The 13,403-nt window shown below is 36.4% G+C and overlaps 1 protein-coding gene and 1 long non-coding RNA gene across 2 annotated transcripts in view; one reads left to right on the plus strand and one right to left on the minus strand.

Moving 5' to 3' along the window:
- Window positions 1-13,403, plus strand: part of LOC133517685 (uncharacterized) — a 125,201-nt gene that overhangs the window by 57,792 nt on the left and 54,006 nt on the right. The window lies entirely within an intron of this gene.
- LOC133517682 (uncharacterized) overlaps window positions 1-13,403 on the minus strand; it is a 37,152-nt gene that overhangs the window by 11,903 nt on the left and 11,846 nt on the right. Inside the window, exon 2 of the mRNA XM_061851046.1 lies at window positions 5,150-5,258. Within this exon, the coding sequence (XP_061707030.1) occupies window positions 5,150-5,258 (109 nt within the window). The remainder of the gene's footprint in view (window positions 1-5,149; window positions 5,259-13,403) is intronic.

Raw genomic sequence — 13,403 nt, forward strand, 5'->3', positions numbered from 1 at the left:
TTAAAGGTATAAGATAATGATGATTGATAAAAACTACCCTGTATCTTTCTCTGGCCCTCAAACATCTCCATACCTAATTTGATCTAAATCGGTTCAGCGGTTTAACCGTGTAAAGGTAACAGACAGGCAGACAGACAGAGTTAGTTTCACATTTACTTACTACACACAACGTTACTTAACAACATCTTGCGGACCGATTCGAAGAATGATTAAGACACGTTTAAGATCTTGGAAAGATCTTTAAAAGATCGATATCTAAACGACATGTCAAAATTGACGTTTATTTCGATTCCGCTGTAATCCCAATAAGATCTATCTACGACATTTCTAACGTCAAAGTCACATTGGTTTGCCCGAATCGAGCTGCTTCTGTCAATTATACGATATACAAACGATATCTAAATGAGAACTTATCTAAACCAGAATCAAATCGCTACATTGAATCAATCGTTACCAATATACTATAATAATTATTCGCTTGAAATATTTGACATTGCTTATGTACGACTGACTTAATTTTAATAAATTATTGTACTCATTGTCCTCCCAAACTTCAATCCATAGACCGTTATACTGTTCACTTTTACTACAATAGTCCCAATGCCTGTTGCGACCGGTTCATGGGTATCTATTGTTGCACCTGTGAACGGGTTCCAGCAGGCGTTCTACATGACATTAAAGCTCTCCAAGAGGCCTCTACGTGTTGGATCTATATCCCCACGCAAGCCTATCAAAAGACCGGGATTTATAGGCCCGTGAAATCCAAGGAGATACAAATAATAATAATAAAATTATTTATTGCACACTACATAAAACACAGATACAGAAATTGAGAAAATATATACATTGCTAGGTAACAACAGGCGGACTTATCGCTAAACAGCGATCTCTCCCAGACAACCTTCAGATAGTGAGATGCCGAACGAAGCGAAGTTAACGGCATATTACGTTGGAAAATACGTTTTTTTTTTTTGCTAAATTCATTAAAAGTACCTAAATCGCAGACCTTTGCAGTCTCAATACCTACGCACCTGAATATACAATATCAGCAACGTGGAACTGCCGAAGACATTTATTATCATTCGACTTATTCAGACATTGAGTACCTAATTCGCAATAATCCGCATTAGACAAAGACATCTGAATTAAAATAAAACTCAAGTACAGTAATTAAAAATACGTAATACGTAACACTAAGCTATTTTGAGATAACATCAGTTACGTCGGTATTATGTAGTTTGATGTTCATAATTAAACTGACTAAAACGAGAGCAACACAGTAATGAGTATCGTGAACTTAGTGAAATTCATAACAGCAGTGGCATTAATAATTAAAAATATTTATGTAATTTAACAGCCCTAAATTAATATGAATGAAGACATACTTACCTACTCCGAACAATATTCGTAATAAGTAAAAGTTGTAGATACGTCGTAGGCTTGGAGGATTTGTTGTAGGTATGCCCTGATTCTAAAATGTTTTCAGTCGTTAAGGCAGTTACCGGTTTTCCGGCAATTGTTATAAGTTTTACAAATAGGTACCTATAAGATAAACATTTTAATTCTGCACTCATTATATATAGTAGTTTATGCGACTATTACTACCACATAATGAAAGGCATTAAAATACGAGTATGGCTTTATAAAACCAATAAAATAAGCTTAATAAAAGGATCACACGACTATTTTAATGCCTAATTATGTACAGTTACAAACATACACTGCTTTATCTACATCCATATCATAATCTACAATAAAACAAGTACTTAAAAGATTAAGTAAACGCCATATGGCGGCAAATGAAAAATGTTTTCACTTTTTTTTTATTGAGAGACAAACTAAGAGTTGGGGGCCGACTGATGCCATATCGTTCGATATCAAGTAACTTGCGAGGTTTGTCAAAATTGTTTGTAATGTAACCGACACGCTTCATTTCGAATAAAACGTCATCTCGACTGATACAAGAATAGAGGTATAAATAAATAAATAACTGTTTTTCTGAATGTAATAAAATATAGTTTATGGATAACGTAAAGTAAAAATTACGATTAAATCGCAGATGACAGTTTGTTAATATAGTATAGTATAGCTTATCGCTTATGAACATATTGTAGGGAAGTTATAATATGGAAGTATATAAAACTTTTTCCATGTTCATCTTTCAAAACATCTTAACGTTGTAAGAATATTGCTGGCTGGTATTAGGTTCGTGCGGCACAAGCTTAGTAAAAGCGTCGTCATTATGACACTGTCCTAGGTTCCATTTTCAAATATCAGAAGCCACAGTGCGAACAAAAGACGCGCGGTTCAGATTCCATGCACGTGAGGTCTCCGGGGGTCTGGGACGCGGCGCGGGCTCGGGCGCTGACGCCCGGGAGCCGCCGTCCTCGCCCGCGACCTTCCCGGCCTTCCGGGCAACGACCGGCGAAAGTGACGAGCTTTTACTTTCGTGGGCGTACGGAGCCTGCGGTAATGCGCGCCGCGCTGCTAGTTTTTCCTATGTTTATGTTTCGCTTCCTTTATTTCAATTGTTTATTAACTGTGGCATGTTTCCTGGCCAAATACTCTGTTCGTAAAGAGCAGCAGGAATGAATTAAGTAACTTAGCAAATTATAAAGCTACAGACTGCACCTACTCGTACTTACATATTAAAATACCTACTGTTTAGCCTATCACTGTTCTGATCATATAAAACGGATACGAAGATTATATCCTTAGGTACGAACAGGACGCACATTATGTTAACACGATGATCTAATAAAAGACCACCGTCACATAATACCACGTAAGGTTAATAGGTGTAAGTGAAGTTCAAGACCACTTCATACTAAGTAGTTCCTGATCAACAGTTCCTTATTTTAATTTAATTTTTTTTGAGAATTGTATGCGAGGGCGAACGAGTTTAATTTCGCCACTAGGGGCGCTAGTGTAGATGGAGGTCTTTCAAAATGGTAAATGCATAGTATCTTTGGGGGTTACAAGCTTTCTTATCGCGAATTTTCACTGCTTATTCATAATTGTGGTAAATCTTATATACATAGTTCAATAAATGTGCCAAATAAAATATATGCAACTGTTTAAAAAAGGGCAAATTTAGACGTTAAAATATTTTAGTGTATAGTAGAACGTATTTTTTTGAATAAGCATAGCTGAATTTTGAGTTGTTTTTCTGCACCACCATTTACAGTGGCGCCACTGGCGCCAACTGGTGAGCGCAAAAACGGCAGCCCTCATCGAATTGAGATGATATACTTAATAATAATGGAATAATATAACAATAAAGTAGCGCGACATTAATCAATATATGTAGAAAATGATCATTTATAATTGCTAAAAAATTATTTGATATCTACTGTGTTGTAGGTAAAGAAAACTTAATTAATGCGATTATTTATACATTAGCTACCAACTAAAGTGAATAAACTCATAACACGTTATAATATATGTAATTTTAATAATCTATAAGCGGCATTATAAATCATTTGTATGAGATGTTATCGCATAAATAAATTATGGTGTTTTTCACAAATTCTTTTTTTTTGTTGCTCCTTCATTCTAATTTACCTACGTTTTTATCGAAGTGCTACATCCGCTTATATAGCTTAAGTGCCCAGCAACAGAGAATTCTTGTTTGCGAGACACGATTATGTGTATTTTATGGGATCTAAAAATGTTAATATATCGGTTTTACTATACTTTAATTAAGTGTTAGTAGGGAATTACTAAATTTAGAGACGGCATTCGTTTAGAGTTCGATAGTTTGTCGTAGAGTCGATAAATTGTATATGAACTTAGATTTAGGTTCCAAATCTAACTTGTCTATCCAATACTTGAGACAAGGCTAAGATCTCGTAGCCACTATATCGGTAGAGGCATAAAATTAGTATTGCTGAGGATAATAGTTACTGACCGGTTCATTGCAATTTGGTAGATCTTGTACTGCTGTCATACCCATAACTTATCGACCCGAGATTAGGAAACTCGTCCAGTGGGGCTAAGATGGTCGGCTTTTTATCATTTGTCACCATGCCTGTCACTTTCTAACAAGTATATAAGCGCGAAAGTGATGGGTATAGTGACAAGTGAAAAAAATGGAACCATGCTGGCACGAAATGAAACTTTAATTTACGATTACTCCTGAAATATTCATTTAAATTTTATGGTGTAAGGGCCTTTAAATTTTTTGTAGACCTATGAAAGAGAGACAACCCCACCATACATTGTGTTGTTATAGCTCAAACGGATTAGGCAGCGTTTTCGATTAAAGCTCCTAGCCAGCGTGATTTTTTCCGATAACATCGTTATATTTCAATCAATTTACACAAAACCTAAGTTATATACCTAAACCTTCCTCAACTCTTCACTCTATTGATAGATGAAAGTCGTTTGAAAATCCGTTTTTAGTTTTTAGTTTTGGAGTAGTTTTATAAGATAGTGAATTGACGTTTTCCCCTAGATTTGCGGCTGCTAGCTTGCGTGATAGTCGTGCACATAGCGAATAGGTCATACTGAGCAACTTTTACTATGGGTCCAACAACGAAATCACGAAAAAAAATTTACGCTCCCATAGAAATTGTCAAGGTCAGACAGCCAGAATGTATGAAACAGACAATTTTATTTTATGCGATTCTGGGATGGTTCCATAGTAAAAGTTGCTTAGTATGACCTATATATTCACCCCGTAAATTATTGTAGGTGACTAAATAAACATTCTGTATATCGGAGCGACCAAGATGCTCACAAATACCTGACCACGCTTCTGTTCAAATATTTTTAAGGACCTTGGCCGCTCTGATATATCTGATGGCGACTGTACCTGCATATATACAGCATAGTCAGAGTCAAATAAATAGTGACCGCCAAAGTGGTCAAGTAATGGCAACACATCCATATTCCTATGGTAACACCGGTGTGCTGCAATTTATTTGGCTACTTTGCCTGTCACTGCCTATTTGATACTGACTGTACACAATAAAGTACTAGTTTTCTTGTATAAAATAGGATTGTAAATGTAATGCGTGGCGGGTCATATAGGTGCAACTTTCTTAACCCGCACTGGGAAATCCTATAGATTATTTCCTCACAGTCTTAATAGCAGGCCTACTCGTGACACGTCTAAGCTAATGCTCGTGATGAGCAGGGAACTTACTGTTAGCGCACTTCTCGGGCACGGGAAGCGAGAGGAAGCGGCCGGGCTTCTGCGCGTGCGCTAGGCAAGCCAGAGCCGCCGCGAACGCCACCACCAACCACGTCTGCATCTGAAGACAACACAAACACTTGTTAAACTTTCCGGTGTGCAACTCGGCTAAAAGACACTAAATTTGACTATCACCGAATAACTATGTATCACCAAATAGCCAAGGTCTGCCTTATAAAAACCGCCCATGTGTTTATTGGAATGAGCAATAATTCGCCAACTAAATTATACGTCTACATTTCTTAATTGACGAATGATTTATTCAACAGCTTATTTATACATATTTGATTGGTTATTCGTATTTAGGTTTATCAGAGGGTTCGGTAAGATTACATAAGAACTGTTGAGAGATCAAGGATCAATTTTGATTTACATAAAATTATCCTATTTATAGAGTAAGGCTGATGACTGCTCTCTGACACTTATGGCTGCACTTAAACTGCTTAATGGGAACTTGCGCATAATAATTTCGAATGCCAGAAGATTAGCAAATTAGCGTGCCTATGCATTATGCTATTCTAAATGCCAGTAGGACTAATGGTTATTTAATATAGTCGGGACTGGAGCGGCATGTGGGTCTCACGGCGTCGTGTCGTGACGCAAGCGTGCAACCTCATCCTGTGTCATGTGATCAGTATTAATAACGCTGTACTACTAATAGAGCGTAATTTAATTTTAGAAAATAATTATGATGATAAACACATTAGTTACGTGACAAATTCTGTAATCAATCAATTCAATTTACGTAATAATACAAGTGGTAAAGCCTTGTGCAGGTGCTTGCGATGCAAAAAGTTGCGCCACCAAAAGCCTGAATTATTTCCAAAAGTCTTGCGACTTGTTGGAAAGTCAGATTGTGGGCGGATGATGGACTGGGGCGCGCCGGTGCATTGGGCAACATCACCTTTTCGGGAAGGGATTTAATCGATATCTGTTGTTGAGGAGGCATATCGCGAGCAATGTCACGGGTAAATAGACTTAAGACTGGACAAACAATATGAAAAAACAAGGCTTCTTACTTAACCCTGTGATGACTGATGATTAAATATTAGCAGAGTTAAGCAAAAACTGGTGGTATATATCATAAATACGTAACCTATCATAGCAGTGTAATATGCTAATAAGTTTGGACCTAGTTGTTTGCTTTAATGAATACGATATGAACATTTGTTGAAAGATCTACTATCTTTCGGTAGGGTTAGAGTTAGAGCACGGTAATTAGGCAGCGATTTTCATGACACAGAATGTGCAAGTGTTATTTTAAACGTCATAATTTCAAAGATGTTTGACGTTTAAAATACAACTTGCACAGTCTGTGCTATCAAAATAGCTGCCAACTTTAGCTTGGTGTAACTCTTGCACACAACAAAGTATGTTATGTGTTGTAAACTATGTTATGAACTAACAATGAATAAAATAAGATAAGTATTAGGCCCATCGTTTTTAAGTAACAGTTACCACGTACAATCTATTTATCGTATACAATTATCCGGTTCATTTCGCTTCGAATCACCTCTCGGAAAACACCTTATACAAAGTTGTACTTGACATAGGTGATATTATTTACTCGAACGTCTTGACTTTACTTGTCCCCCCTAATATTTGTTGTACACGACGCCGGGACAAGCCCGTCGATTGTTTTACGATTGCGGGTCACACGTTGGTCAACTTTACTGTCGTTACGTAAAGTTCCCCGAGGCGACGCGTGACACGACTCACACGACGCGACGCCCAAACTCTCGACCTGATAACCGTTAACTGTGTCATACCAGGCTGTACGTAATAACCTAGCTACTTAGTACCTTACTTTCTTCAGATCACTTGGTACCAGCAGAGATTATTTTACGAATATATAAATCAATTTTTCTAGCTTTGGCACTAACAGATAATTCAAATTTTCTTAACAAGTGTGACGGTGACCACTTTAAAGGTTCATAACATAACAAAATGTTACCTTGAAACAAACAAGTGTACGGTCTGTTCGATGGTTAGCATTTACGTCCCTATAAAAAGTCGTAAACCCCTGTCTTAAATAACCCATACCTATCTACATCTACAGACCTGTACCCCTAGTGTAAATTTGATCGACATCATAACGTGACGAACGCGTTTGCGTTAAGTCTCATTTTGTATAGGATTTTGAGTTTCCAAAACGTCCCGCTTGGCGCGCTCTTTCTAAATCTAATACAAAATGAGACTAAACGCAAACGCGTACGTCACGTTTCGAAATCGAATTTATTTACACTAGGGGTACTGTACAGTATGTAGTCCAGTCAGCATTAATAGTAGCGAATAAAAAATCGTGCCAAAAGTATCTATAATTTTCACAGTTCGCGTTCGAAAATATCTGTCACACAGTCTAATTGTTCTACATATAGAAAAGTATATCTTTTTGTTAAGTTATTTAGATAATTTTACTTAGGTACGTGTGAAAAACGTCCGGAGTCAGTGGAAGAAAATGGTTCGAGCCCTACACCTACACCCCAGCAGGGGGTAACAGGATGGAAAGGAGAAGAAGGTACGTATGAAATATCAAGTGCAATAGAGCGGCAAAACTTCGTTCGTGGTTCGCGGTAGGCTGATCCGCTACTTTTCTCTACTGGCCCTCTGTACCGACATGTAGTTATAGACCCAATCAATATTATATAGGTTATCAATATTATTACTAGAAAGAGTAGAAAATTGCGAATAACAAGGCGGTATGTGCCTACTTATGGGTCATCTATTTATTACGTCACAAGAATTTCTATGTTTTTTGACCCCCTCCCCCTGGTGTGACGTCACATTTTTAGGAATATTGTTTTCAACGATATTTGCAAATCAAATTAGATATTACATATCTAAATATTTTGGATAAAAGAAATATTAGGAATTTTATAACCCAAAACTGATTAGGAAAGAAAATTAAACGAATAAAAACGATGTTCGTTCCAAAAACCTGTTATTTAACTGTACTAACAGCGAATAAAAAAATTAAGTAATTTTTGGTTACCGTTAATGATAAAGTTAATTGACGTCACAAAGTTTGCTCTTGTCACAACATGTCACATTTTCTTGACCGCCTCCTTCCCCCCAAACGTGTGACGTAATTAATGGTTGACCTCTTATTCACGTGTTGTACATTAAGGTAAACAATATTTGCGAGCCAGTCATTAAAGTCATGACTCAGTCATGTAATGACTTTAGGTGATTTAGTGGGTGCAAAAAATTTGCAGATCCGTATTTGTCACACGTGAATCTGCGCTTATTGATTAGAACAGAACTCTAACGTTCATTTTTAACACATTCTTTATTTATTCTTGCACATTAATTAATTAGGGTAGCACTATTACCAATCCAACATCTCAATTCTGTAACAACCTTGACCACACATTGCACATGAGCATACGTTTCGCGGACGCGCAATATTAACATTGTAGTACCAACCTATCTTACTCTATCTCTCTATCTATAAAACATTCTTACTAGATTTTTTGACAGAGTAATTGAAGTTAAACAGCAGTTTTAATACGAGAAAATTATCAATTAAATAGGTGCAAAGACAAATAGGCATCCAACCTATTCAGGCGAGTAAGGCTTCCGCATTACTCGCCTTAACAGTTAACACTCATTATCCGCGCGCATATATGACATGACATGACATGGAAAAAAAGTCACGACAAGAGGATCTGTATGGCTCACAAAAACCAGATTAGCAATGTCGTGTTTATGGCATACGGACCCGGAAGCCCAGCGCGACCTTGACACGGATCTGTGACGGTACAATTGCCAGCCCATCTCCATCTCATCAATAAATATAGGATCGTCGTGCACGCTCAGGGTTATTGGTAATTGACTTCCGATCACCAATATGGGCATAACCACCTCAGTTCCGCTGAGTTTGATGGCTCATCTTGTAATTTACGACGCGTATAATAAAAAGACAATTACACGGTAAGGTTGTTCGATTGTAAAATAAAGTAATCTTTTGATGTGTAATTTTTTTATAACTGTGTCTTCTTCCATTCCATTACTTGCAAGCTGTCTGTAGGGCGTAAGCATGTAGGTAGCAATAGAGATACTAAAAGAAATCAGGTGGGTTAGGTGTAAAGGTTCCCCAATAAGTAGTCTCTCACTCACATCTCAAAGACATTTACAATTTGAGTGGTTTAGTTGGTTAGGGTAAGTATATAGGTAATACAAAGGCAGAAAAACAAAAAGTCAGTTCTGACAAGGATACTAAAGATGCTGTAGAGTCATTCCTGGATGTGATATACATCGCCCTTTATCCAACCGGCCATAGTTTTATATCTGAAGTATTCACCTATCAAATTGTGATACTTACTAATCTCAACTATTAGCGGGAAAATAAAGGACTAAACCTATGTAATTATGACCATAGTTATATTTAGAGATCAGACAAACCGAGGCTTGGCCGCTATTATTTATATGATGTTCCGCCGTAGTCGGGCATTGATTCCGATAGGAGAATGTACAATAATATAAGTAGTTACAAGTCCTGAATGTGAACCCAAAGGCCTCCTAAAGCCAAATTTGCAAAAAAAACTTCCCACGTTTATTCGATCACAAACAATTCGTTATCACAATGGACTGAAGGCAAGACTCGCCTGAATAGTTGGCGAATGTAATCGCGAGTGCAGTGCGAGGCTCCCTCTAATTTAAACAATGTGTTTCCACGGGGCGTTTCGCAAACGTTTCGAGGTCGGTCGTTCGTCCGTCAGTTTTGGTCACGATGCACGATCCTTCGCTGGCCTAATGCAGGGTTGTCGCTTGCTGGTCAAGTAGCTTTAGTACAGTCGTACATTTCAAATGTATATTGTCAAGACCGAATAAGCTTACCTACCTACATACCCGAATAAGCCATGACAAACCTGTAGTTTTCATTATTTTCTCTGTCTCGATTTCTTTAATTGTTATACTTATTGCAGTGTATTTATAAATACAACTTTGAAAAATATGAATGAAACATTATGGCCGCATTCAATCAAAGGCAAAACTAATAGGTATTTAATGGTACGATTTTTGTTCGCCTTAGCGAGCTTGCAAAATATGCCCTACAGCTTTTTGGTAACAATATAGTTCGTGTCATCCACGATGACGCGCATATTTGTCAAATCTAACCTTTAATAACGTGACAATACGAGTCAAGGTCACGATCTATCTATACTGTGAATACGATATTAGAATTACATGTTGGCGTGATATTATCGGATGTGTGCTGGGCTGATGTGATATAATATAAGGTCTGAAGGTCTGAGGTTAAGAGACGTAGGCAAAAGGAAGTTCATAACATAACTCAACACATTCTATTCTATAGATAATCGTTAATATATTTAGGTAATTCAAAGTGATTACCGCCCCTCTACATTATCAATGTATTCCCACTATAGGAAATGTATAATATACAGTTATTGTTGGCCAAGGCCAGAAAAGCGCGATTATCGCAGATTTAGAATGAAGACCAGTCAATGGTGTAACAAATGTGAGGGAGTAATTACCGCCCATCGGTGGCATAACCGCGGTTAGCAGCCACATACTACTTCAAGTTCAATGCTACGATACGTTGGAGGCGAACCAGACAAATTAAACTTAACTCCTGACGTGCTTCGAAGAAAATATTAGCCTACTAGAACACGACTAGACTAGAAGTCAGTAACTTGTATTTTGTAACGGTACTAATTATAAAAATAAGAAAAGAAAAAGGACGATGCCATAGTCGTAACTAAAACAAACCTCATAAATCTTACAATGCAAAATTTTGGAGTTGTTAAAATAGTGCTTCGGGTAAAGTTACGTTTAGACAAGTGTTAACATGTGTATACTGCCTATGCCTATAATATATACATCATCAAATACATTGCTATGCCGATCTTGATCGATAAAAAGCTTTTAAAGAAGATAATGTATTAGTCAATCAGTTTGGTTATGGATCTGAGGTTTGATAATAATTCACCATTATTTTATGTAAGTGCAAACAATAGATATAATAGACGCTTTTATCGATGAGGAAAGAGCAATTACGCGTAGACCGCCGTTGCACAACTGTAGTGCCTAAATTGATATGTAATGTACCTGTATATATGTAACATGACCTAGACATGTGTGAACCGACAATTTTAATGATACATAAACTAACACTTAGGTTTCTTTTGTTGTATAGTTTATACCTATACAAACAATAGATCTTACGAGTTAAAATTGTTTTGTTGACCATTATGTAGGTTTACGTCTTCCTTGTACCCGTTTCCATGTTTACCACAACATAGTTCGCTTCTAAACGTTGCCAAATTACTTAGCTGAAAACTTCTCGTACAAAAGACATCAACGCACCACCGCGAGCATAAAATAACTAAATTGCTATAAAATCCACAATTGACTTTGACACGTAACATGGTGATAATAATTTAATAATAACCGGACGTTTTTTACGTTAAGGTCAAAAAACTTCCAGCTATTATTACCTAAAACACGACAGTCGAGAGGTCCGTAGCCTTGACCGGTTGCGTAACATTTGACATTTGTCCTGAGACGTAAATATCTCGTGTTGCGGGTAGTTCGCCTTTCGAAAGACTGCCGGTTTCAGCTTTAATGTCCTATCATCAAATAAGTAAGTGCATTCGCTGATTTGCAACGCCACTCTGCACTCGATCATTGCTTTTTGTAACGATGCATTGGTTTCTCGTAAGTAGGCTAAGAGCGAAACCATTGCGATCTATGATCACATCATTAAATCAGTACGTATTTTTTGACATTATAGACGATATATTAGAATGATTTACTCATTATCAAACCTGTGATAACTCCGAGCACATTCTAGGGATTTGATATCGATAAAAAAGATGTCGATATATAATAATAGAATTGAATTGAAATATTTATTTCAAACTTGACGTCCATATAATACATGTGCTCATTGAAAATTCTCGAAATAGTTTTGATAAAGAACTCCTTTAGGCATATTTTACAAAATCTCGAAATAATGTATGTACCTTTTATGGTATTTTTACGACTTAAGGTAAATTTCACTTTTTATGAAATGAAGATGGAGTAATGTTTAAGAAATAATAAATAACGATAAAAAATGATTAGAATAAAACATTTAGTGCCAATGTGGAAAGACTGACCTGGTTTAAAAATAAAATATTTTTTTCCAAAAACAACACCTTTTTTGATTTTAAGTAGCAGTATACATAACTTAATACAGAGCGATTTGGTATAAATATATTTATTTTCTAGAACATTTAGATGTTGACAGTAACGTCGATATATTTAATTGTCGATAAAATATTTTGCTACGTCACTTTAGTATAAGTACCCCGAGTTATCCCAGGTTTGCTCATTATAATATTTATAATATTGTTTGGATGTTCACCAACAATAGGTTATAATTATAATCGGAAAAATAGTGTTAATTTTTATTTTAACTACTTAAACATATTTTAAACATTGCATTAAAATAAAAATGGTTCTACAGGCTGGGCATATAAGAAGTAAGTATATATATATTTTTTTTAAATGTTAACCATATTAAATTCAAAGATTATTAAGTATTGTTTTAAAAATATATTATTCAGGATTGGGAAATACATGCGGAACATAATGTCTGACATATATGTCATCTTATCATCGCAATTTTCAGCATATTTTCGCATATTTTCGGCGTTATCTTAGTAAATTTGTGTCGGAAAGTCGGTTTTGACTGCTTAAATTTCATCAGCTTGTTAGCATAGGTACGGTATTTTAGATATCCCCACAGAAATAAGCCAGGAGCTGCAAAGATAGGGAAATTTGGGTGCTAATCACTGTCACTTTTTCTCGATATTAATCGAGCAAACAACGTGTTTTAAACAACACAAACATTTTAGAAATAATTGCTTGCTGCAAGAGGTAAATATTTGGCGGAAATTATCTTCCGTATACAATTGCCAACCCAAAATAGGTAATATATTTATGAAAAAATATTTAATAAATTTTGCACTTAATATAATTAAATTTAAAAACAAAGTGCCTATCACTCTTAAATAAGAGTGATAGGCACTTTGTGTTTAGTGCAAATGCCCACCCTGTAGCACACGAAACCCTGTTCAATTCAAACCCCACCCACCCCGTGGTGGGTGTACGTGTGGTGGGTGACACTTGCTACCAGTTAAGAAGTCAGTATCATGTTTCGTAATCGGCATGATCTTGTAAGATAGCGATCTTTCTC

The sequence above is a fragment of the Cydia pomonella genome, chromosome 5, assembly GCF_033807575.1.
Source record: "Cydia pomonella isolate Wapato2018A chromosome 5, ilCydPomo1, whole genome shotgun sequence".
Taxonomy (NCBI): domain Eukaryota; kingdom Metazoa; phylum Arthropoda; class Insecta; order Lepidoptera; family Tortricidae; genus Cydia; species Cydia pomonella.